The 27,559-nt window shown below is 44.5% G+C and overlaps 1 protein-coding gene across 6 annotated transcripts in view; it reads right to left on the bottom strand.

The window, feature by feature from the left end:
• Nucleotides 1-27,559, bottom strand: part of NUP98 (nucleoporin 98 and 96 precursor) — a 330,912-nt gene that overhangs the window by 193,737 nt on the left and 109,616 nt on the right. For 5 of the 6 annotated variants that reach the window (XM_033947374.1, XM_033947378.1, XM_033947376.1 and 2 more), the window contains one exon: nt 1,730-1,822. The exons of the other annotated variant lie outside the window; for it this stretch is intronic. In XM_033947374.1, the coding sequence (XP_033803265.1) occupies nt 1,730-1,822 (93 nt within the window). The remainder of the gene's footprint in view (nt 1-1,729; nt 1,823-27,559) is intronic. 6 annotated transcript variants of the gene reach the window in all.

Below are 27,559 nucleotides of genomic sequence, written 5' to 3'. Positions count from 1 at the left end.
GGAGGCCAAGTATACCGGCATTGTTACATTGCTGTTACACTGCTGTGAGAGATGAAAGCTAGTCAATCCATTAGGCGACATATTTAGTCATGACATAAGAAAGGAATCAGCAAAACAAAAAGGTAAAAAGCTTAAGAGCAGTGGCTCCCAAGCTTGTTCTGGAGAGATCTTCAGTATATCCACATCTACATACACATTCATCACAGATATCTTGAAAACCCAGATGTCTGATGGTCCCCCAAGACAAATTCGGGAACCACTGTTCTGTTTACTACTACTACCACTACTATGAATTATTTCTATAGCGCTACCAGATATAAGCAGCACTTTAGAAGAGTCACAAAGAAGAAGAAAACAGTCCCTGATTGAAAGAACTTACAATCTAAACAGCCAAGACAAACAGGATGTCATGGATACAGTTAAGGGGAACGGTTAATCAGCTGGCTGGGTTGGTGGGCAGAGGAATAGGGTTAAGGATTGAAGGCTATATCAAAAAGGTGAGTTTTCAGTTTGCTTTTCAACAAGGGAAGGGGCTTGGCAGACAAACTCAGGTAGTTTATTCCAGGCATAGGGGACAGCTAGATAAAAGGCTTGGCTGAAGACAGAAGTTGTACAGTTTCTTCCTCTGTGATTTCAGAGAAGAAATGCCAGCAGTAGTTGAAGGAGGGACAAGAGGTTGGGACCAGACAGGAGAAGCTGCCTGAGTTGTTTGAGTGAAGGATGAAAGGGTGGTGCGAGTTTGAAATTCAGGAGAGTAGATGGTGGGTAGGGGAGAAGGATGTGACTTTGTAGTGAGTTCAACGGTGGTCTTGCAGACCTTGTCATGGAAGTAATCAGCCATATTTTAGGGAGAGAGAGAAGGAAGGGTAGGAAATGGGGCACTTTAAGGAGGGAGTTTAGCGTGGCAAAGAGAGAATGGGAATGGAAGAAAGGGAGTTAGTTGGCTGTAATAGTCTTGCTGGACCCATGTAAGCACAGAATTAAAGGAGGTTAGCATAAATTTAAAGTGAAGAAAGCACATGTGCGAGATTTGTGCCAAAGGTGCTTGGCACAGCGAGCACAGGAACGTAAGTAAAAGATACTGGAAGTGAGCCGAGGTTGAGGTTTGGCACGCCTGACAGAGCGAGGAACAGGGAGAGCAAGGGCGTCCAGAGCAGAGGAGAGAATAGAATTGTACGACGAGACAGCCTCATGAACAGACTTGGATAACATGGTGGAGGCAAAGAGAGGTGAAACAGTGGTTGAGAATGAAGAAGGCTCGAGGGCTTGAAGATGTCAAAACCTGTTGGGAGGTGACTGGGCATGGCAGAAGGGAAGGGGGAGTAATTGTGAAGGTTATCAGATGATCAGAGATTGGGAGCAGTGAAGTACAGAGAGCAAAAGACAAGATGAAGGTAGTGGCTATCCTGGTGAGTGGGGGTAGTGGAGCAAAGCTGAAGATCACATGAGGAGGTTAAGGCAAGAAACTTAGAAGCATATTTGTCAGTGGGATCATCAGGGTGAAAGTTAAAATCCCCACGAATGAGGGAGGGAGAAGATGAATCAAGGAAGCCCAAAAGTCCCAAACCCAGGTGGATGTTTCCTTTGAACTTCTGCATCCAAGTCAACAAGTTGAATAGCCATTAGAAAACGTAAGCTTCCTCGTTAATCTGGTCATTACAAAGCTTTAAGAAGCTACTCATTTCTTAGAGAGGCACCTTCAGATGATTTTCAGGTTTGTTTTATTTACCTGTTCCAAATCCTGTGGTAAATCCAGTTCCTAGAGTCCCAGTTGCAGGCTTGTTTCCAAAGAGACTATTGCCAGCAGTGTTTGTGCCAATACCTAGGAACACAAAAGAATCAAAAGCCCATGCCTGCAGATGGCACTCAGAGGATAGCCAGCTAGGTGCCCAGAATTGGCTTATCAACTCAGGTAAACATGCAAGAATCATTTTTATTTTAGAACTACAAATGGTTTTCTACAAATTTTGTAAGTCATTGTTGTTTTACAGTCTCTTCGTTCCTTTGTACACCACAATGAACTAACTGAAAGGTATTTGCAGTCTGGAAATAATCATACCGCCCCCCCCCCCCCCCGACAATATGAAAGCAACCTAGTTAAAGGCAAATGTTTTAAAAACTACTGACCAACACAGAATGTAGAGACAGTGTCCCAAAGAAAACTGACTTGCAATTGAAAACATGCCAATTTCTGAACGGTTTGCTAGACTTAAAAGGACTCTCTGCTTCACAAAGAGCAAATGAGCCTTCTACTCTCCTAACCAAGGGAAAATGTGCTCTTAACCAACCACCAGCTTTCTGCAGTGAATAGAGTTACCCCTACTAAAGGCTGCAAATTAGATGCAGGCATGTAGCTGTGAGGTGCCAAATTAAGGATTGGGGTACAGCACAACATTAAGAAAAGATTACACCAGACTAACACTATTAAACTGCACAAACGTGTGCATCTGTCCTTGTGTGTAATAAGTGGTTGATTTACAGAGGGCAGTGTGTGGTGAGGAGCAGTAGCAACTGGATGCGAGGGCAGTGAGGAAACTGGGCAAATTAGTACTTGAAAGGAGGAATTTGTCACACCTTGATTTCACTGTACATTTCTATGCCAAAGCAGCTGAACTTTCTCTATAGAAATACACTAGGTTTTATTTAGCTAGAACTCCTGGTCCAACACGGCCCATTGTCAAAACCTGTGTGTATTTCACTGTTTTACCCACATTCATTTCATTCCATTACACTGAGAGAATTATTCTGCACCCCCCCCCCCCCCCAAAGACATTCTCAACCAGCTATTGTATAATTCTTTCCAACTTCCAATAAGCTAGAAAGAATTTTAAAAAAACCTCAGGTCACAAAAATATGGCAGAAGTAATGGAGGCACGAAAGCTTCTCCAAGGCCCCGCTATACACTGCCGATACCACACACACACCCCACATGATAGACCTTCAGTGAAAAGGCAGCTCAAGTTTAGATTAAAAAAATTAATTTTCTACTATAAAAAAAAAATTTAGCATCATGCAGGTTAACAAATCAGTTAAATACAAGCGTTTACAGAAAAAAAAATCTGCCATGTATTCCAATAAGGTGGAGAAAGCCACAGGTATTGCTTCAAGAGAGAAGGGGAAATTACCTCCTTAGGCCTCCTCCCTCCCCAACACTGCAGGGAATAGATATCTGAAATGGTACCTCCGTCCTGCTCCTGCTACCAGGGTATCATGTCATTTTTACTTTCCACCTCTACTCCCATAATCTCTCACACATTTAAGGTCCAATCCCTGCCTTATTTAGCCAGGTTGCTGCAGCACAGTGGAGCCTTCAAAAGCAGACAATTCAAGGATCTGCCAGCATCCTACCTGGGTTTGTTTGAAAGTTATTTTGTTTACTGGTGCCAGTGTTGCTGCAGCACCCTGGCTAAATGAAGGAATTAGGGCAGGGTGAGAGGGGGAAATACCAGATGTATGGAGAGCCAGGGAGAAAAGTGTACCAGGAACGTGGAGGACAGCGGTGAAAGTGATGGAGTGAAGGTGGTAGAAAGAAAAGGAAAGAATGGGAAAAACATCCAAGAGAAAACATGAGTAGGAAAGTACAGAAATGGAGGGAGGGACAGGTAGAACAAACAAAGAAAAGGATGACAATTACTGGCAGGGGAGGAAAGAAAACAGAACACAGATAGGATGAAGAAAACCAAACGGAACCTACAACAGAATGGAAAAATCGAGAGGAAAAGGGAGAAAAATAAAGAAAATATGGAGAAGCCTGGGAAAAATAAGGAAAAAGCTCATAAAAGAATAAAAAAAAAAAAGGAAGGCAAAAATAGATACAGAAGCTTGAAAATATTTTATTCTTATCACTGTTGCAACTATAACAGGTTACACAGAAACATGATGGCAGATAAAGACCAAATGGCCCATCCACAGTAACTATTTTCTCTTCCTCTCTCCAAGAGATCCCACCTGCCTATCTCACGCTTTCTTGAATTCAGTCTTTTTCAAGCCATGGCACACTAAATGTAGTGGCCACAGCTCAAGACACCCAGAAGTGCGTGATGTCACTGTCTGCACATGCGTAAAGGGCCTTCAGACAGACCCTGAGCTACCAATGGGGGGGGGGGGGAGTGTCAAGCAGGATAGAGGGCCAGAGTGAAGGGACGCTGGCGCCAGCAGACTGTCTATGGGACGTGCCTCTCGCCACGAGAGGTACGTCCTGTAGGCATTCAGTTGGCGCCAGTGCCTCTGCTCCTCCCCAGTGTGCCACAACACACTTGAAATCTCAGGAGGCACACAGTTTGAGAAACACTGTGATAAAGGTCTATAAAATACTGAGTGGAGTAGAAAGGGTAGATGTGAATCGCTTGTTTACTCTTTCCAAAAATACTAGAACTAGGGGGCATGTGATGAAGCTAAGTAGTAGATTTAAAACAAACTGGAGAAAATATTTCTTCACACATTTCATTAAACTCTGGAATTCGTTGCCGGAAAATTAACAGTTAGTTTAGCAGGATTTTAAAAAAGGCTTGAGTAATTTCCTAAAAGAGACATCCCTAAGCCATTAATGAGATGGCTTGGAGAAATCCACTGATTACTCCTGGGATAAACAGCATGAAATCTGTTTTACTACTTGGGACCTGGGTTCTGGGTTGCCCACTGTTAGAAACAGGATACTAGCCTTGATGGACCAGTGTGGCAATTTTTATGCTACTGTTTAGGTTTCTGCCAGGTACTAGTGACCTGGTTTAGCCACTGTTGGAAGTAGAATACTGGGCTAGATGGACCACTAGTCTGACCCAGTATGGCTATTCTCATGTTCTTATGATATGGAAGAGGTCTATAAAATAAACCCCGAATTGCTTATTTACTTTTTCCAAAAATATAAGGACTAGGGGGCACACACTAAAGCTACTAAGTAGTCAATTTAAAACAAATCTGAGAAAATGTTTCTATGCTCAATGTGTAATTAAACTCTGGATTTGTTACCAAAGAATGTGGTATGAGCAGTTAGCTTAGCAGGGATTTAAAAAAGGTTTGGATAATTTCCAAAAAGTGCATAAGCCATTAAGATGAACTTGGAAAAATCTACTGTTTATTTCTAGGATAAGCAACATAAAATATCTCTTTTTTAGGATCTTGCTAGGTACTTGTGACCTGGATTAGCCACTATTGGAAACAGGATATTACATAGAAACACGATGACAGATAAAGGCCAAATGGCCCATCCAGTCTGCCCAACCACAATAACCATTATTTTTTCCTCTTTCTAAAAGAACCCAGGCTTTCCTGAATTCAGACACAGTCTCCGTCTCCACCACCTCTTCCGGGAGACTGTTCCATGCATCTACCATCCTATCTGTAAAAAAGTATTTCCTTAGATTACTCCTGAGCCTATCACCTCTTAACTTCATCCTATCTCTTCTCATTCCAGAGCTTTATTTCAAATGAAAGACTCGACTCATGCGCATTTATATCAAGTAGGTATTTAAAAGTCTCTTGATCGGTGATATTAATATCCACCTTGAACAAGAGGATAGTCCTGATGTCAAAGATTTATTTTCCTTTTTAACTTCATTAGGATTTTTTTTTAAACCTTCCTTAGTAAAAACACATCAAAAAGGCCACCACTTGTATTTGGTACCTTTTCCTCAAAGGATTTAGCTACTCCTAAAATCTATTTTAAACAAGACGTTTGGAATTATTCTGTTTGGTCAGACCATTTACTATGTAAATTTCAAAATTAAGTTGGTTGGAAGGACAACTATACACTATACCTAGAAATAATCTTAAAAAGAAAACTATTATTAGTAGAAGTCCAGTGAATCCTGTTGAATTCTGGTCACATTATGACCTATCTTCCAATTCTAATTTGGACTTTAAATTTTAATACAACATGGAATAATTTTAATAAACAGGTTTTAAATAAAATGGCACCTTTAAAAATACATAAAAAGAGACAACACACATCAGATGGATGGTATGATGCCGACTTATTAGCTCTTAAACAAGAATTACGAAAAATAGAAAGAACATAAGAACAAAAGAACATAAGCAATGCCTCCGCTGGGTCAGACCTGAGGTCCATCGTGCCCAGCAGTCCGCTCACATGGCAGCCCAATAGGTCTAGGACCTGTGCAGTAATCCTCTATCTATACCCCTCTATCCCCTTTTCCAGCAGGAAATTGTCCAATCCTTTCCTAAACCCGAGTACCGTACTCTGCCCTATTGCGTCCTCTGGAAGCGCATTCCAGGTGTCCACCACACGTTGGGTAAAGAAGAACTTCCTAGCATTCGTTTTGAATCTGTCCCCTTTCAACTTTTCCAAGTGCCCTCTTGTTCTTTTATTCTTTGAAAGTTTGAAGAATCTTTCCCTCTCTAATCTCTCTATGCCCTTCATGATCTTGTAAGTCTCTATCATATCCCCTCTAAGTCCCCTCTTCTCCAGGGAAAAGAGACTCAGTTTCTCCAATCTCTCAGCGTATGAAAGGTTTTCCATTTCTTTCATCAGACGTGTCGCTCTCCTCTGAATCCTCTCGAGTAACGCCATATCCTTCTTAAGGTACGGCGACCAATATTGGACGCAATACTCCAGATGCGGACGCACCATCGCCCGATACAACAGCAGGATAACTTCTTTCGTTCTGGTTGTAATACCCTTCTTGATTAGGCCTAGCATTCTATTCGCTCTCTTACTGGCCGCTGCGCACTGTGCCATCGGCTTCATTGTCATGTCCACCATTACCCCCAAGTCCCTTTCTTGGGTACTCTCATTCAATAACATCCCTCCCATCGTATAGTTGTACCTTGGGTTTCTGCTTCCCAAATGTAATACTTTACATTTCTCAACGTTGAACTTCATCTGCCATCTCGTTGCCCATTTCCCTAGTTTGTTCAAGTCCCTTTGCAATTCTTCGCAGTCCTCTTTAGTCCGAGCTCCACTAAATAGTTTGGTGTCGTCCACAAATTTTGTTATCTCACACTTTGTCCCTGTTTCTAGATCATTTATGAATATATTAAATAGCAGCGGCCCGAGCACCAAGCCCTGCAGAACACCACTCGTGACCCTCCTCCAGTCCGAGTAGCGGCCCTTCAACCCTATCCTCTGTTTCCTACCCACCAACCAGTTTCTGATCCATCTATGTACATCTCCTTCCACCCCATGGTTCTTCAGTCTCCGGAGTAGAATTTCATGAGGCACCTTGTCAAAGGCTTTTTGGAAATCTAGGTATATGATGTCTATGGGGTCTCCTCTGTCCATCCGTTTGTTAATTCCTTCAAAAAAGTGCAATAAGTTAGTTAGGCACGATCTCCCCTTGTAGAAACCATGTTGGCTGGTTATCAGAAGTTCATTTCTTTCAAAATGTTCATCGATGTTTTCTTTTATCAGTGCTTCCGCCATTTTCCCCGGAACCGAAGTCAGACCCACCGGTCTGTAGTTTCCCGGGTCACCTCGTGATCCCTTTTTAAAGATGATTAAAGCCAAGAAAATGGAGAAAGCCATTCCCCTACTGAAAGAACTACACTGACTACCAATAAAGAAATAAATACAGTTCAAGATGATCTGCATGATCCACAAAGCCATATACATCAAGAGCCCACTCTCCTTCCTCAACTCAAGATAGACAACGGTTCAAGATACTAATCCCCTCCCCTTAACAAATCCACCGAAAAAAAATAAGTCCACTTTCTTATTCCAAGCTCCATACATTTGGAATATACTCCCATCTTCTCTACAACAGATCTCCACATTCTTCCGCTTCCAGAAAGCAAAGTTGCTTACCTGTAACAGGTGTTCTCCGTAGGCAACAGGGAAATGCAGTCACACTTGTTGGTGAAGCCTCTGACTGAGCCAATTAGGTTAGACTCTCCCCTAGCTATAGTAAGCTTCTGAGCTTACTGAGCATGTGCAGGATTACCCTACTCCTTGAGCCCCCTCCCCTCCTCCTGAAAATTTCATTTCTAGCTATAAAGAGGAGACAAGGGAATGGTGGGCAGGCAAGTGTGACTGCATTCCCCTGCAGTCTATGGAGAACATCTGTTACAGTTAAGCAACTTTGCTTACTCTGGAGACAGGCAGGGTATATGCAGTCCCACTTGTTGGCAAGTCCCAAGCTGAGTAAGCATATGAGAGGTGGAAACAGTCTATAATGAAAAGAGGTTACATAAAACTGGTCATGAGCTAAACCTTGGTCTAAGCAGTAATGTTTGGTAAAAGTAGGTACAGACAACTAAGTAACTACTTTACAAATGTCCTGGATTGGGATGGACCGTAAGTTTGCAGTTGAAGTTGCTGCAGTTCGCAGCCTATGGGCCCTGATTGAGCCAGGGAGCTGCAAATGAGCTCTTGAGTAGCAAAAATTTATGCAAAGTGGAAATCCAAGATGAAATGGCTCTTTTCGTTGCTGGCTGATCACAGGTAGGTGGATTGCATGAAATGAATAACTGAGATTTCCAAAAATGGGAAGTTGCTTCGAGGTAAAAAAGCAGTGCTCTTCTGCAATCCAAAGTATGAAGTCTTTCCTCTGCCTCAGAGTCATGTGGGGGTGGAAAAAAGGAAGGCCAAGTCAAGTGATGGTTTGGCTGAGATGGAAATCTGAAACCACATAGGCAGGAACTTAGGATGAGTCCGTAGCTGTACCTTGATTGGAAAAAATTGTAAATAAGGATAATAAGTGACCAAGGTTTGAAGCTCACTTACTCTTCTAGCTAATGTGAGCCCTACAAGAAAAGCAGTCTTCCAGGAAAGAAAAGTGAGAGAAGCAGAACCCAGTGGTTTGAAGGGCTCTGTCATCAATTAATCTAGTACTACATTTAGGTCCCAAGCTGGAGTCGGAGTTTTCATTGGAGGTCTAAGATTGTTGAGACCCCTAAGGAAGCATGTCATAAGAGGACGGTGTTTATTGTTGACCAGCGAGTGGTATGCTGAAATTGCTGATAGATGAAATCTGACAGAGTTCATCTTAAGCCGTGCATCGGGCAAATGCAGGAGATATGTGAAGATATGGTCTAGCGGGCACTGGAGGGGTTGCAAACCGCGAACCTGAGCCCCTACTGAAAAACGTTTCCATTTTGCTCGATAAAAATTTTGTGTAGCAGGTCATCTTGCTGCTAGAAGAACATTATTGACAGATTTTGAGAACAGAAGGTCAGTTAGGAGTGAGCTCTCAATTTCCATGCTGTGAGACTCAGACTGTAGAGATTGGTATGTAGCTACATACCAATCTCTACAGTCTGAGTCTCACAGCATGGAAATTGAGAGCTCACTCCTAACTGACCTTCTGTTGTGTTGAGACAGAAGAGACGGATGGTCGCCCAAGGGTATTGGAGGTGCATCCAGTAGATCCAGAAGCAGTGGAAATAAGACTTGTCTGGGCCACCTGGGTGCAATGAGAATGAGATGTGCTTTGTCTATTAAAACTTTCTGAAGCACCCTGGAGATGAGAAGAAACGGTGGAAATGCATAGAGCAGAGTGTGGTTTGAAAAAGCAAGCCCTGGCTAAAGCTTGAGGAGCTGGACGCAGAGAGCAGAAGAGGGTGCACTGTGCATTGATTGGCAAGGCTAAGAGTTCCACTTGAGGATTCTCCTACTGATGGAAAATGGATGTTAGCACTGCAGGTTGAGGGCCCATTCGTGAGGGTTGATCTTCGTGCTGAGGGAGTCTGCCAGGACATTTTGATCTCCTGGAATGTATACTGCACGAAGATCTATGCTAAGAGTCAGGGTGTTGGACCAGAAATGATATGCTTCTCTGCAGAGTTTGAGGGAACCCGAACTATCCTGTTTGTTAAACACAGAACATGGTCACTTGATTGTCGGTCTGAATGAGAATGTTCTTGTGACCTATCCCGTGACGAAAAGCCTGAAGAGCATAAAACATTGCTCTGAGTTCCAGATGATTGATGTGAAGTGATGTTCGGGGTGAGTCCATAGACCTTGAGAGCAAAGATTGTTTAGGTGTGCTCCCAAGCCCTGATTGGAAACATCGGTGGTGATGGTTAGAGAAGGCGGTGGGAGCTGGAATGGACATCCTGCTTGAAGGGAGGCAGAATGAATCCACCACAGCAGGGAATCCTTGATTTTGGATGGCAGTAGAATCAGCTGTGACAGTGTGTGGAGATGCTGGTTCCAGTGTAACTTGAGGTGCCATTGTAGAGCTTGTATGTGGAGTCTAGCACGTGGTATTAATGATAGCGAAGCTGCCATGTGGCCAGCAGTCGTAAAATCTCCTAAGCTGATCTGACTGCCTTGCTCGGATTGCCTGATGTTTTTCCTGAGGCAGATAGGCCCTTGCAGCAGTGGTGTCCAGAAGTGTTCCATTGACCATAAGGGAGCGAGCTGGAGACAGCTTGGATCTTTCGAAGGCTAGGAAGAAAACTAGGGCACGCACGGAGAAGGAGACGGTCCCTAGAGTGGGCCACTAGTAGCCACTCATCGAAGTAAGGAAACCTATATAAGTTTGTTTCGCAATTGTGCCACTACCACTGCCAGGCTGTTCGTGAACACCCAGGGTGTTGATGAAAGGTCAAAAGGTAGAACCCTGTACTGGAAATGTTGATTGATGTACCGAAGTTGTACCTCTTCCATGGCATTGTGCTGCAGGATAAGAAAAAACTGCTGCAAAATGATGGAGGCAGGTTTTGAGAAGGCAGGTAATTGAGAAGGTTGTTTATGGACTCTAGGATGTTGCCTAGCACATACGAAGTAGTCTGTGATCACTGCAAACTGGTCCTATTGGAAGGAACTCCTGATCATGGATAGTATTGTTGAAAAAGAAGACAAAAAACGATGAAACTGAAAAGAATAATCAGACGGGTGAGCCGAAAGCTCACAACTAGCTATGGAATGTTTCTTAAGTTGCAAAACAGTGGTCTGCACTCTATGTCCAATGCGGCTGTCCCCTAAGTAGGGAGCTGCTGCCAGTCTATCATGAAGATCTTCTCCGAGGCTCATAGCAATGCCGTGTGCCTGACGGATGAAACCACTGCCACTTGAGTCAATTTGCCTTGGATCTGTTGATGGCAGACTTGGAAATCATAGAATGGTGGGGAGAATGCAGAAGGTCAAGATAAGGTATTTTATTTATTTATTTTTACTTTGTACTTTAGCTCAAGATGCTTAGAAGCTGTGTGCCTGAAAAAGGCTTCTGCCAATTATCCAGTTGTAGATCTTGCAGAATTCGATGCAATGAGAAAGAAATAATTCCCCTCACTGGAGTCTCACAGGATTAAAGGATAGATTGAAAATCCCTATTACCTGTGGGTGTTGCAACTTGACTGAGTCCTAAAAGAGAAGAGACCTTCAGTAAAAAATATTTGGAGAATAGTGCCCCTCCGTTGTAGCTGGCTATAGATGAGACAGCATATGTTGGACTAAGACTAAGGCAATGACCTCCTTCTGGTCTGACCATTGTGTGTAAGATGAAAAGCCCCTGAGTCAGAGAGGAGCATACAGGGGTACCAGAACCCTAAGCTACCGCATGTGGAATACCCCCCCCCCCCCCCACAAAAGGTCTGTGGGAAGTTGTTTCCAGGGTATTGCTGGAGCTCCAGAGTAGGACTAGGAACAGCATTGTCAGAAGGCTTAAATAAAGTAGCAGTATTGTAAATAAATCTTTAAAAAAGAAAACAGGAAGGGAAATATGTTTAGATCAATGATCTTAAACTCGGGGGCTACATGCGGCCCGCCAGGTCCTATTTTGAGGCCCTCGATATGTTTATCATAATCACAAAAGTAAAATAAAAGTTTCTTGATCATATGTCTCTTTAGCTATAAATTACAATATTATTATTAAGACTTAGCCAAAAGGAAAGATTTATAAACTATAAAGAGTTTTACCTCATGCATAATTGTCATTTCTTTAATAAGACATTAACTATTTTTTCTGAGGCCCTTCAAGTACCTACAAATCCAAAATGTGGCCCTGCAAAGGGTTTGAGTTTGAGACCACTGCTTTAGATGGTACCTGTGCAGGATCCAGCATTGAGTGATAGGCAACCCATGTGGATTTGATTTGGGTTATTAATAATAATAATAACTTTATTTTTCTATATCGCCATAATCTTGCGACTTCTAGGCGGTTCACAGTGAAGAGAGCTGTACAATCAGCGAGTTACAGTGTACAAATAGTGAAGGTGTCACTGAGCAGTCAGTGATTACAAATTAGCAAGAAAAAGATATTAGTGGGTTGCAGTATAAACTTAACATGTTACATTAAATGGCTGGAAAGCCAGCGAATTACAGAATACGATTGGTGAAGAAGACACTGAAACAGTCATTGAAAACAGAAAACCGTTAGATGCTATCCCTTAATCTGATCAGGGCCCGTGAGAGCTCTCTCAGAAGTACTCACCCATAACGAAATAGTCCCTGAATTCTCCAGGAAGGGACATGCTATTGAAACTGTCACCGGTGGATAGATGTCAGGGATGAATAAAACTGGAAGCTTCTGTCTTTCCTGTGGAGTCACCGTGGCTGTTTCCTGGCAGCATTGGTGGTGCAGGGCTTACCTCCCCCACCGGCACTGAAGCAGGGCTCTGAGGGGAGGGATCCGAAGACAAAATATACAGCTTTGGTTTGTTTTGGTTTTTTTGCTGTTGCAGAGGGGGTGTCCAGCATCTGCAGAGCCGGGAGCCTGCATCCTTTCTGAGGCACCGCTGAAGTTGAGGTTTTCTTTCCAGTCAGCTGAGGTGGTATGTCCGCTTCCCTCCCCCGCTGGACTGAAACAGGGTCCTGAGGGGAGGGAGCCAAAAGAACCTTCTGCTGAACACCTCGGAGACTCTTCCTTATACAAGTTGCCGCCGGTGCTAAGGTTTTTATTCTAGTCAATAGAATAGGCTCTCCCTCCCCCGCCGGACCATAAGTATCTCCGGCTTTCTCTGTTCCGAATGTCTGAAGAAAAAATCTCGGAGCTTTATACCGTGATCAGTTGCTGCTGGCGCTGGAGTTTGATATCAGCCAGCTTGTCCTTTTTCTTCTGTGGCACCGCCTCTACCAAGTCTTTCAGAATTGTCAGCTTAGGTGGCTGAACGCTAACCTCCCCCACTGGAGCCGAAGGAGAGCCCTGAGGGGTGGTAGCTTAACATCAGTCGAGCACCTTTTTGGCTGAAGACCTGGTCTATAAAACTAAAGGGTCCTTTTATCAAGTTGCGCTAGCGGGGTTAGCGCGGACATATCATCACGTGCTAACCCCCGCGGCCGGCTAAAAAATTAACGCCTGCTCAATGCAGGCATTAGCTGCTAGTGCGGCAGGCGGTTTAACGTGGGGTATTACACGTGTTAAACCCCTACCACAGCTTGATAAAAGGATCCCTAAGGTTTAGTTTAGCTGTTTCGCCAGTTTTTTTGTTATGCTGGCACGGAGCAGCGTCAAAGGGGAACTGGCTAACATGAAGCCGGTAGTAGTGTTCAGTCAAAATGAGCGGAGCATAGGTGATGTGAATAAAGACTTGCTCTGAAGTAAAATGCTGAATAAAAAAATAGCTGCGTTTTGTCAGGAGTACTATTGATTTTTCTGCGGTCTTGTGCCGTTATGGGGCAAGTTGTTTGGTTTTTTTTTATTCAGTTATGCCTGAAGGGCTGGAAAGCCCAGCTGTTCTGTTGAAAAAACAAGATAGGTCTCTTTTTTTCTTTAACGATTGATGACACAGGCAGAAAGTTGACAGATGAAGAGTCAGTTACCCTGTCACTGAAGGCTTACTATGTCAAGTGAAATTTTATTTTATTTTAAACTGCCCTAAGGGCTAGAAAGCCAAGGCTTTCTTGACTAAAACCTACTTTCTTATTTTTAGTCTTTTCAATGCTTTTCTCTGAGAAGGGGAAAGCCGCGACTGACTAGGAGCGGGTCAGAAAAAATCTGACAGGAGAAGGGGAGGAGTAGGGCAATCCTGCACATGCTCAGTAAGCTCAAAAGCTTACTATAGCTAGGGGAGAGTCTGAATTAATTGGCTCAGAGGCTTCACCAACAAGTGGGACTGCATATCCCCTGCCTGTCTCTGGAGAAAACATATCTCTTTTTCTTATAAGGTAAGATGACTCTTGCCAGTATAGATGTCTGTATTAATCTCTTATGCCTCATTTCCACTGTAAATGCTGTACAAAGTATTTTGTTAGCCAAATTGAATCCTTGTTGAAAAATTGCAAGATATAAGACTAGTATACATTACACTAGTTTCTTTTATTCCGCCAATATCTTGCGGTTCTAGGTGGATTACAAAAGGAAGAGATTCTGATCATTTCCAGAAGATTACAGGGAAGCTATTGGTTGCAACATCTGAAATCTGGTGGAGTAAGGATACTGATTGTATCAGGAGTTTGTCTTGAACAACCTGGTTTTTAATTCCCTCCTTAAGGTTCTGTAGTTTGGCACTGAAATCAGTAAATTGGAGATGTGGCTGTCTAGTTTCGCTACTTGCATGGCGAGTAGTCCGTCGTGTACTTTTTTTATGCTGAATGTCTTTGATTGCGGGGTGGGTGAAAGGTGTCCGAGTTCTCCTTGGTCTGGAAGAGATGTTCCAAGTTAGGCGAGTGTTCAGGTAGGATGGTCCATTGCCATGTAGGGTTTTGAAGTGCTTGCAGTAGAATTTATAAAGTATTCTTGCTTGTACTGGTAGCCAGTGTGTGTCTTGGTTTGCGGAGGTGATGTTGTCGAACTTCTTCAGTGAGTAGATCAGACTGAGAGCTGTGTTTTGCACTGTTTGTAGTTGTTTTATCATGTATTTTATGTGGGTGGAAGCATCCTTTAAGTTCAGAAAACGTTACCAGTGTACTTTTTCAGGCATGGAATGACTGTTCCTAAGGAAAGCATCCTGAAGTTTTCTGTAAATTATATATCAGTTAAAGCTTGAAGAATGGTTTGAAATTTGGCAGCTAAAACTTAATGCTAATAAATGCAAGATCATGCATTTGGGCTGCAAAAACCAGAGGGAATGGTACAGTTTAGGTGGTGAAGAACTTATGTGCACAGGGAAGAGCTGGACTTGGGTATGATTGTATGTGATGATCTTAAGGTGGCCAAACAGGTTGAAAAGGTGACAGTGAAAGCTAGAAGGATGCTAGGTTGCATAGGGAGAGGTATGGCCAGTAGGAAAAAGGAGGTATTGATGCCTCTGTATAAGACTCTGGTTAGACCTCATTTAGAATATTGTGTACAATTCTGGAGACCGCACCTTCAAAAAAATATAGAAAGGATGGAGTCTGTCCAGAGGAAGGCTACTAAAATGGTATGTGGTCTTTGTGATAAGGCATATGGGTCCGACTTAAACATTTCAATCTGTATACTTTGGAGGAAAGGCGGGAGAGGGGAGATATGATAGAGATGTTTAAATACCTACGTAATATAAATGCACATGAATCAAGTTTCTTTCATTTGAAAGGAAACTCTACAATGAGAGAGCATAGGATGAAGTTAAGAGGTGATAGGCTCCGGAGTAATCTGATGAAATACTTTTTTACAGAAAGTTTGGTAGATGCGTGGAACAGTCTCCCGGAAGAGGTGGTAGAAACAGAGACTGTGTCTGAATTCAAGAGGGCCTGGAATAGGCACGTGATATCTCTAGGAGAGAGAAAGAGATAATGGTTACTATCTATGTTCAGACTAGATGGGCCATTTGGCCTTTATCTGCCGTCATGTTTCAGGGCCGTTATGTCTAGGATGGGGGGAGGAATCCTCCTCCTCGTCGCTGTCCTTTTTATGACCAAGAAATACTTGGAATAAAACCCCCACCCTCTTTCCTTTGATGGCGCTAGGCATATATAGACTCACACTTAGTGCCCATAGGTATGAGTAACATTTATGCGCATCGATTTAAGCCAATGAGGGAATGGTACAGTGTAGGGGGTGAAGAACCTATGTGCACGAAATAGGAGCGGGACTTGGGTGCGCATTCCAGGCATCCACTTCCCTCTCCGTAAAGAAGAATTTCCTTACATTGCTCATGAGTCTCCCACCCCTCAGCCTCAAATTATGCCTTCTGGTTTTACCATTTTACTCTCTCTGGAAAAGATTTTGTTCTACGTAGTACTTTCAAGTACTTGAACGTCTGAATCATATGTCTCCTGTCCCTCCTTTCCTCTAGGGCAGAGGTTCTCAACCCTGTCCTGGGGACCCCCCCAGCCAGTCAGGTTTTCAAGATATCCCTAATGAACATGCATGAGAGAGATTTGCATACCTGTCACTTCCATTATATGCAAATCTCTCTCATGCATATTCATTAGGGATATCTTGAAAACCTGACTGGCTGGGGGGTCCCCAGGACAGGGTTGAGAACCACTGCTCTAGGGTATACATATTCAAGGTTTCTAGTCTCTCTTCATACATCTTTTGGCACAAACCTCCTATCATTTTTGTCACCCTCCTCTGGAACGCTTCAAGTCTTATGTCCTTCGCCAGATACGGTCTCCAAAATTGAACACAATACTCCAAGTGGGAACTCACCAATGACCTGTACAGGGGCATCAACACCTTCTTTCTTCTTCTGGTTACACCTCTCTTTATACAGCACAGCATTTTTCTGGCAGCAGCTACCGCCTTGTCACACTGTTTTTTCACCTTTAGATCTTTAGACACTATCACCCCAAGGTCCCTCTCCCCATCCGTGCATATCAGCTTCTCACCTCCCAGCACGGTTCCTTCCGATTATTAATCCCCAAATGCAATGCTCTGCATTGAATTTTAGTTGCCAGATTAGACCATTCCTCTAACTTTTGCAGATCTTTTTTCATGTTTTCCACTCCCTCCTCGGAGTCTACTCTGTTACAAATCTTGGTATCATCTACAAAAAGGCAAACATTTCCTTCCATCTCTTCAGCAATGTTACGTGCCAGACTTTAAGAATAAATGGGATACCCATGTGGGATCCCTACAAGGGTCAAGATAAGAAAATTGGGTCATCAGGGCATAGACAGGGGATGGGTAAGCAGAGTGGGCAGACTTGATGGGCTATAGCCCTTTTCTGCCGTCATCTTCTATGTTTCTATTGAACAAAATCGGCCCGAGCACCGAACCCTAAGGGACTCTACTACTTATCTTATCTTCCTCCGAGTGACTTCCATTAATCACCACCCTCTGGCATCTGTCCGACAACCAGTTTCTAATCCAGTTCACCACTTTGGGTCCTAACTTCAGCCCTTCAAGTTTGTTCAAGAGCCACCTATGAGGAACCGTGCCAAAGGCTTTGCTGAAATCTAAGTAAATGACATCTATTATATGTCCTTGATCCAGTTCTTTGATCACCCAATCAAAAAATTAAATCAGGTTCGTTTGGCACGATTTACCTTCAGTAAAGCCATGTTGCCTCGAATCCTGTAACCCATTAGATTCTAGGAAGTTCATTATCCTTTCTTTCAGCAACACTTCCATTATTTTTCCAACAACCGAAGGTGAGGCTTACCGGCCTGTAGTTTCCTGCTTCATCTCTGTGACCACTTTTGTGACTAGGGACCACATCCGCTCTTCTCCAATCCCCAGGAACCACTCCCATCTCCAGAGATTGTTGAACAAGTCTTTAATAGGACCCAGCAGAACCTATCTGAGCTCCCTCAGTATCCTGGGATGGTCCCATCACTTTGTTCACCTTCAATTTTTCAAGTTGTTAATAAACAAACACTTTCCTCCGTGAATGGCTCAGAATCTATTCCATTTTCTTGTGTAACTTTGCCAGACAATCTCAGTCCTTCTCTGGGATTTTCTTCCATGAACACAGACCAGAAGTATTTGTTTAGCACGTTTGCTTTTTCTTCATCACTCTCCACATATCGGTTCCCAGCATCTTTTAGTTTAGTAATTCCATATCTTCCTCCTTTCATTAATATATCTGAAAAAAATTTTATCTCCCATTTTTAGCCATTTGCTCTTCCGCCTGCGCTTTCGCCAGACGTTATCTCTCTTAGCTTCTTTCAGTTTCACCCGGTAGTCCTTTCTATACTCCTCTTCATGTGGTTTTTTTTTATATTGCAGGAACGCCAACTCTTTTGCCCTTATTTTCTCTGCCACTAGTTTGGAGAACCATATCGGTTTCCTTTTTCTCTTTTTTCTTCACATAAAGGTCCGTAGCCATTTTTATTGCTCCTTTCAGCTTAGACCACTGTTTTTCTACTTCTCTTATGTCCTCCCATCCTAGCAGCTCTTTCTTCAGGTACTCTCCCATTTTATTAAAGTCCTTCCATTTGAAATCTAGGACTTTTAAGTATTGTGTGACCACTCTCCACTTTAGCTGATATAGCAAACCAAACTGTTTGATGATCGCTTCTTCCCAGGTGAGCACCCACTTGAACATTAGAGATACTCTCATCATTTGTGATCCAATATTGCTTTCTCCCTCGTGGGTTCCATCACCATTTGTCTGAGCAGAGCCTCTTGAAAGGCATCCACAATCTCCCTACTTCTTTCCGTTTCCGCAGACGGAGCTTTCCAGTCCACATCCAGCAGGTTGAAATCTCCCAGCAGCAGCACCTCCTCTTTCTTTCCAAACTTTTGGATATCCACAATCAGACCTTCATCAATTTGCTGCAATTGAGTCGGAGGTCTGTAAACTACACCCATGCAGATAGAAGTTCTATATTCTCTTTTCAGAGCGATCCATATTGCTTCTTCCTCTCCCCAGGTCCCTTGCATTTCAGTCACTTGGATATCTATCTTCACATAGAGAGCTACTCCTCCACCTTTTTAACCATCTCTGTCCTTCCTAAAAAGATTATATCCTGGTATGTTTGCATCCCATCCTTGGGATTCACTGAACCATGTCTCTGTTATAGCAACAATATCCAGGTCTGCCTCTAACAACAGGGCTTGCATATCATTAACTTTGTTGCTTAGACTGTGAGCATTTGTGGTCATTGCTTTCCAACTTCTCAAGTTAAATGAACTAGAAGTACAAGGAGAGGTACTACAATGGTTCTCACAATTCTTAAAAAAAATATACCATATGAAGTTTGAAAAGATGACAAGAAATCCCAACAATGGAAGGCTAACTGTGGTATTCCACAAGGCTCCCCGCTATCACCTGCACTATTTAACATCTATTTCAGAACTTTGGGGAACTTGCTCTTGACCCAGGATCATATCCTCTCCTACGCAGATGATATCGTCATTCTTTGTACAGCCAAGGAATCCTTTGACAATACCTTTCATGACCTGAAAAACACTATCGACAACCTGAGTAAATGGACTATGAAAAACTTTCTTAAATTGAACAAATCAAAGACAAGACTATAACTATAACTCTCTACTTAACACAGAACTGGAACTGTCCACAGGCAAGAAAACTAAAGAGAAATTCCTCCAAAATAATGGGAGTTATACTAGACTTGAACGCAACCTTCAACACAGAAATCACCTCCCTGGTGAAAAACTTCTTTAAGATGAGACAACTGAGGACTAAGACTAGTCCTAACCCAGACCAGTTTGAGGACAGTAGTACAATCAGTCCTAATATCATACCTGGACTACTATAACTTAAGAGACTACAACTACTACAAAACAAAGTCCCAAGACTAATATTCAAAATGAATCAGTACGAAAGGACAGGCCTGCTATAAAACAGCAGCACTGACTGCCAATGAAAAAGTGAATCCAATTCAAGATAGCCTTCATTGTTCAAAAGTGATCTATGGCAAAAACTCAAATGGACTAACTTCTGATATGAAAGTCCCACATTCCTTCAACTCACGAGCATCGCAATGCTTCAAATCATCCTTCCCATCATCTCAACAAGTTCGACAAAGATCACCTTTGAATATCAAGGACCTCTTATCTGGAACAAATTGCCAACATATCTAAGACAACCCAACACTTCAGGAAGAAATCGAATACATACTTTTACTCTCTACAACCAACCCCCCTATCCCTCAGCTCTTCCCTTAACAACTGTAAGATCTGGAGAATTGCAGGATATGACACTTTATTGTATTGTACTTTGGAGGACAGATGGGAGAGGTGAGAGAGACATTTAAATACCTCCAAGGCATAAATGTGAACGAGTTGAGTCTCTTATTTGAAAAGAAGCTCTGAAATGAGAAGGCACAGGATGAAGTTAAGAGGTGATAGGCTCAGGAGTAATCTAAGGAAATACTTTTTTACAGAAAGGACGGTAGATGCGTGGAACAGTCTCCCGGTAGAGGTGGTGGAGACAGAGACTGATTTCAAGAAAGCCTGTAATAGGCACATGGGATCTCTTAGGGAGGAGAAGATAGTGGATGCTGCGGATGGGTAGACTGGATGGCCCATTTGGCCTTTATCTGCCATCATGTTTCTATGTTTTTAATGAAAATTGGTTATGGTTATGGTTGGAATGGCAGCTCATGTTTCCCATTAGACTTCATCATCTTCTCAGTTATTAAAATGCCTAGAATACGGAAAAACAATAGAATATTAATGGACACATGGAAAACTTTACGATATATTAATAATTTAACACCTCTTCCAATTGAAAAATCTACATATCAAAATATATGGCTAAACTCCAGGATCCAAATAGGCAGTTTTAAGATTGGATTAAAGCAGGTATACGAACCTTAAATGATGTTATATCTAATGGTAAACTGCTGGATTTTTCAGTTGCAACTTAAATTTGGCCTTGATAAAAAAACAAAGTTATAAGTGGTTGCAACTGAAGCAGGCTATTCAGGCAGGGTTCCCTGAATGGAAATCTCTTAATAATCAATTTAGTTTAGATTTCTTATGCTTTCAAGCAGACTTCCTGGGACACCAGGCCGCACAGTGGTATAAATTATTATCTGGCTATTTAAATAAGAAACCAAAGACTGGACTTAGAGATATTTGGAGTATTGAGATTAAGCATCAAATTAATGCATCTCAATGGACACGTATTTGGTCTTGGAGGATGAAATGTACAATGTCTGCGTCTATGAGGCAAACATGGTTTTTCCTGTTGCACAGAGCACTCTGGACCCCTGTTTGTTTACAAAAATTGGATTGCTCTAAGTTTAATAGATGTTGGCATTGTCATCTCAAAGCTGGAACTTTAAATCATTTATTGTTTTATTGTCCATTCATTAAGGCTTTTTGGCAGTCTATTTGGGATCAAATAAATTGCTTGTTAGAAAATCATGTAGCATTGTCATATGACATAATTTTATTTGGCATGTCTATGAGAACTAAATGTCAAATATCTGCTAATAATAACAAGCTTTTGATGATATTGACAGGAGTTGCCATCCAACAAATAACATATAATTGGAAGGATTATAAAAGGCTGAACTATTGTTTCTGGTGGAATTCAGTTTGTCAGGTGTATAAAATGGAAAGAGCGTTGGCAGTTCAAAAAGGTTATTATAATAAATTTAAGGATGTGTGGGGACCATTATTAAATTATTATAATGAATAATTTACACTTTTCCCAATTTTAATATACATGTGGATTTAGGATGGGGAGGGGCATTCTTGGTTTTCCACTAATAATATATATATGAATGACATAAGATATTATTTTCATATGGTATATTTTAGTTGTATATGAATTTGGGAGGGGGTGGGGTTAAATCTTCTTGTTATATGATATTGTGGATTTTCAAGTGATGTTGTACTATAATTGTTTGATATTTACTGTATACTTGTTGTAAGTTATAAAATAAAGAAATTAGAAAAAAAGAAATCAGGCCTAAATACCTGCACCTAATTTATGCACGGATCTGATGTATTCTATGGCAGTGCAGCTAATTTTTAGGAACACCAATAAGCCCCTGCTCCTCCCCGCCCCCGTTTGAGATTCACACACTAGAATTTAAATGCACTTTATATAATGTGCTTAAAAAATTCTGCACATAACTTTAGTGCCAATTAGGTGTTAATTGCCAGTTATCAGTACCAATTAGCTTAACATTAAATTGCACACGCAAATCTGCACTATGCACAGATTTGCAGACATGTGCAAACTTCGGTCACAATATACAGAATCCAGTTTATATGTTGAAAAATACTGTATACTGTACCCCAGTGTTCTTCAACCACTGGTCCATGGACCAATGCCGGTCAACAGAAATTTCCTGCCGGTCCACAGGGCCAGCACGTGCATCAGGCCCAAAAGCACAGTTACTTACCGTAACAGGTGTTATCCAGGGACAGCAGGCATATATTCTCACATGTGGGTGACGTCATCTACGGATCCCCAGCGCGGACAGCTTTTCAAGCAAACTTGATTAAAGTTTCAAGTTTGCTACACTGCACCACGCATGTGCATGCCTTCTTGCCCACTAGAGGGCGCATCCCCACCTCGTGGTCCTCAGTTCCATAACCAGCAAAGAAGCCATCCCCGGGGAGGAGGGCGGGTTGTGAGAATATATGCCTGCTGTCCCTGGATAACACCTGTTACGGTAAGTAACTGTGCTTTATCCCAGGACAAGCAGGCATGATATTCTCACATGTGGGTGACCTCCAAGCCAACCAAAAAAGGGCAGGTGGGAGGATGGCAATTTAGGAAAACAGGTTACGTAACACCGACTGGCCAAACCGGCCGTCGCTTCTGGACAAAGTGTCCAGACAGTAGTGGGAGGTGAACGTATGAACCGAAGACCAAGTGGCAGCTTTACATATATCCTCCACAGGAGTAGACCGGAGGAAAGCAACAGAAGCTACCATAGCCCGGACCTTATGCCCCGTGACTCAACCATGGAGCGTGAGACCAGCCTGAGCGTAGCAAAAAGAAATACAAGCAGTCAACCAGTTGGACAAGGTGCGCTTGGAAACAGGATGTACCAACCGATTAGGATCAAAGGACAAAAACAATTGAGGAACCTTCCGAAGAGACTTGGTACGTTGGAGATAAAAGGCCAACGCCCTCTTACAGTCAAGCGTGTGAAGCGCCGCCTCACCAGGATGAGAGTGGGGCTTCAGGAAGAACACCGGAAGAACAATGGACTGATTGAGGTGGAAATCAGACACAACCTTAGGTAAAAATTTAGGATGGGTGCGAAGAACCACCTTGTCATGATGAAACACAGTAAAAGGAGGATCCGCAACCAAAGCCTGCAGCTCACTAATCCGACGAGCGGATGTGAGCGCAAGCAAAAAGACCACCTTCCAAGTGAGAAACTTAAGATGAGATTTGTCGATAGGCTCAAAAGGAGGCTTCATCAGTTGAGCTAATACCACATTAAGATCCCAAACTACAAGAGGAGGTTTCAGAGGAGGATGAACATTCACGAGACCCCTCATGAAACGAGTTACCAGAGGAAGAAGAGAAAGAGACCGACCCTCGATATGCCGATGGAACGCCGCAATGGCACTGAGATGCACCCGAATGGAAGTCGTCTTCAGCCCAGACTTAGACAGATGCAACAAATAGTCCAGCACCGAAGACACTGGAACCGAACTCGGGTCCAGATGGTTCGAGGAGCACCAGGATGAAAATCTGGTCCACTTCTGTGAATAACAAAGCCTAGTCGAGACCTTGCGCGAGGCTTCCAAAATCTCCCTCACCGACTGAGAAACCGGAACCGAAGTCAAGGGGAAGGAACCAAGCGGTCAGATGTAAAGACTGAAGATTGGGACGTAACAGCGAACCCCGACTCTGAGACAGCAGAGAGGGAAAAACAGGCAGAAGCAGAGGTTCCCTGACACTGAGTTGAAGGAGCAGGGAGAACCAGTGCTGTCTGGGCCAACGAGGCGCAATGAGAATCATAGTGGCTCTGGTCGATTTGAGATGTACCAACGTTCTCAAGATTAGAGGAAAAGGAGGGAACGCATAAAGGAACCTAGCCCCCAGTCGAGAAGGAAGGCATCGGCCTCGAGACGGTCCCGGGAGTACATACGAGAACAATAGAGGGGCAGTTTGTGAGTCTCCGGGGAGGCAAACAGATCCACCTGAGGAGTCCCCCAGCGGTCGAAGACCTCGCGCAGAACCCGGGAGTTCAGCGACCACTCGTGCGGCTGGAGAAGACGACTGAGTTTGTCCGCCAGACAGTTCCTCTCTCCCTGAATGTAAACCGCACGTAGGAAGATGTTCTGGGAGATCGCCCATTCCCAAAGGCGCAGGGCTTCCCGGCACAGGGACCAAGAGCCCGTTCCGCCCTGTTTGTTCACATAATACATTGCCACCTAGTTGTCCGTCCGTACGAGGACTACCTGATCGTGCAGCAAGTGGCAGAACGCTCGAGCCGCCAGAAAAATGGCTCGAAGCTCCAACACATTGATGTGACAAAGATGGTCCTCTGCCGACCATAGGCCCTGAGTCCGCAGACCGTCGAGATGAGCCCCCCACGCGTACTCCGAGGAGTCCGTGGTCAGGACCTTGCGATGCGGAGGAACGAGAAAGAGCAAATCCCCGGAAAGATTGGAAGAGTTGGTCCACCAACGGAGCGAGTGTCTCAAAGAAGGAGTCACCGTTATCGGACAAGAGACTGGCTCGCGATCCTGACACCACTGCGAGGCCAAGGTCCACTGAGGAAGCCTCAGATGCAAGCGGGCGAACGGAGTAACGTGGACCGTCGATGCCATGTGGCCCAGAAAGCACAGTTACTTACCGTAACAGGTGTTATCCAGGGACAGCAGGCAGATATTCTTTACGCATGGGTGACGTCACCGACGGAGCCCTCGGTACGGACCTTTTTACTAGAAAGTTCTAGTTGGCCGCACCGCGCGTGCGCGAGTGCCTTCCCGCCCGACGGAGGAGAGCGTGGTCCCCAGTTAGTATAAGCCAGCTAAGAAGCCAACCCGGGGAGGAGGGTGGGACGTAAGAATATCTGCCTGCTGTCCCTGGATAACACCTGTTACGGTAAGTAACTGTGCTTTATCCCAGGACAAGCAGGCAGCATATTCTTTACGCATGGGTGACCTCCAAGCTAACAAAGAGGGAGGAGGGATGGTTGGCCATTAGGAAAATAAATTCTGAAGTACAGATTGGCCGAAGTGCCCATCCCGTCTGGAGAAAGTATCCAGACAGTAGTGAGTAGTGAATGTGTGAACTGAGGACCAGGTGGCCGCCTTGCAGATTTCCTCAATGGGTGTGGAACGGAGGAAAGCAACAGAAGCGGCCATAGCTCTTACCCTGTGGGCCGTGACAGCACCGTCTAGTGACAGACCGGCCCGAGCGTAACAGAACGCGATGCAAGCTGCAAGCCAGTTGGATAGCGTCCGTTTAGAGACCGGTCGACCCAAACGATTCGGGTCGAAGGTCAGGAAGAGCTGAGGGGACAAGCGGTGAGCCCTTGTACGATCAAGATAGTAAGCCAGGGCATGCTTGCAGTCAAGACTGTGCAATGCCTGTTCCCCGGGATGTGAATGGGGTTTCGGGAAGAAAACAGGCAACACAATGGACTGGTTGAGGTGAAAAGCTGAGACCACCTTGGGGAGGAACTTTGGATGGGTGCGCAGAACCACCTTGTCATGGTGAAAAATAGTGAACGGTGGATCGGCAACCAGTGCATGAAGCTCACTGACCCTCCTGGCAGAGGTGATGGCAATGAGGAAAAGCACTTCCACGTCAGAAATTTGAACGAAGTTGTGGCAAGTGGCTCAAAAGGAGGTTTCATGAGGGCAGACAAAACCACATTGAGGTCCCAGACGACCGGAGGAGGCTGCAGAGGTGGTTTGATGTTGAAGAGGCCCCTCATGAATCGGGAAACCAGAGGGTGAGCCGTGAGGGGTTTTCCTAGGACAGGCTCATGAAAAGCCGTGATGGCACTGAGATGGACTCTGATTGAGGTAGACTTGAGGCCTGCGTTGGACAGGGAGAGCAAGTAGTCCAGAACAGGTTCCACCGCTAAAGAGGTGGGATTGTGATGATGACGGAGGCACCAAGAGGAGAACCTGGTCCACTTCTGATGGTAACATTGGAGGGTGGCCGGTTTCCTGGAGGCGTCCAAGACGAGACGGACAGGCTGAGATAGATTTCCTGGAGAGGTCAGCCCGAGAGAAACCAAGCTGTCAGGTGGAGCGAAGACAGATTGGGATGTAGTAGAGACTGATGTTGCTGTGTAAGTAGAGTAGGAAACACAGGTAGAGGAATGGGCTCCCTGGAGCTGAGCTGAAGCAGGAGGGAGAACCAATGTTGACGAGGCCACCGGGGAGCTATGAGGATCATGGTGGCTCCGTCCCTGCGGAGTTTGGATAAAGTCCGCAACATCAGAGGTAGCGGAGGAAAGGCATAGAGGAACCGATCCGTCCAATCGAGAAGGAATGCATCCGGAGCCAGACGGTGAGGAGAGAAGAGTCTGGAGCAGAACTGGGGCAGCTGATGGTTGTGAGGGGCTGCAAATAGGTCCACTTGCGGAGTGCCCCAGCGAGCAAAAATGGAGAGGAGCGTGGGAGGATCCAACGTCCACTCGTGAGGTTGCAGGATGCGACTGAGATTGTCGGCCAGGGAGTTCTGTTCGCCCTGGATATAGACAGCCTTGAGGAAGAGACTGCGGGCTGTGGCCCAGGTCCAAATGCGAAGAGCCTCCTGACAAAGGAGGCGAGATCCGGTGCCGCCCTGTTTGTTTATGTAGTACATGGCGACTTGGTTGTCCGTGCACAGGAGCAGAACCTGAGGACAAAGAAGGTGCTGGAAGGCCTTGAGAGCGTAGAACATGGCTCGTAGTTCTAGGAAATTGATGTGATGTCGACGCTCCTGTGGGGTCCAAAGACCTTGGGTGCGTAGGTCTCCCAGGTGAGCTCCCCATGCATAAGGGGAGGCATCCGTGGTGATGATCATGGAATGCGGGGGCAGATGAAAAAGAAGGCCCCTGGAAAGATTTGAGGAGTTCAACCACCATTGTAGAGATCGCTGAAGAGACGATGTCACAGAGATGGGATGAGAAAGAAGATTCGAGGTCTGGGACCACTGGTTGGCCAGAGTCCATTGAGGTGTCCTGAGGTGGAGTCGTGCCAGGGGAAGCACATGCACCGTCGAGGCCATGTGTCCCAGGAGGACCATCATCTGTCTGGCAGAAATGGAGTGATGAAGGAGCACCTGACGACACAGGCGGAGCAGATTCCGCTGTCGGTCGGAGGGGAGAAACGCCCTCATTAGTGTGGTGTCGAGAACTGCTCCAATGAACTGAAGGCGCTGTGTGGGAAGCAGATGCGACTTGGGGTAGTTGATCTCGAACCCCAGAAGATGGAGGAGAGAGATGGTATGATGAGTGGCTTGTAGCACAAGCGGAGACGTAGGTGCTTTCACCAACCAATCGTCCAAGTAGGGAAACACCTGGAGGTTGTGAGACCTGAGGAAGGCCGCCGCCACAATGAGGCATTTGGTGAACACCCTGGGTGATGAAGCGAGGCCAAAAGGTAGCACTTTGTACTGATAATGGCGATGGTGCACCTGGAATCGTAGGTAGCGACGTGAAGTTGGATTGATTGGGATGTGAGTGTAGGCCTCCTTGAGGTCCAGGGAACATAGCCAGTCGTTCTGAGAGAGATGAGGGTAAAGCGTGGCAAGGGAGAGCATTCTGAACTTCTCCTTGACTAGACACTTGTTGAGGTCCCTGAGATCGAGAATGGGACGTAGGTCTCCTGTCTTCTTTGGAACTAGAAAGTAACGGGAGTAGAATCCCCGGCCTCTTTGTTCCAGAGGTACTTCTTCGATGGCATTGAGGAGAAGGAGGGATTGGACCTCCCTCAGGAGGAGGGGGGTTTGAGTT

This window comes from Geotrypetes seraphini, chromosome 6 (genome assembly GCF_902459505.1).
Source record: "Geotrypetes seraphini chromosome 6, aGeoSer1.1, whole genome shotgun sequence".
Classification (NCBI taxonomy): domain Eukaryota; kingdom Metazoa; phylum Chordata; class Amphibia; order Gymnophiona; family Dermophiidae; genus Geotrypetes; species Geotrypetes seraphini.
This window is presented reverse-complemented; position numbering and strand designations above follow the sequence as displayed.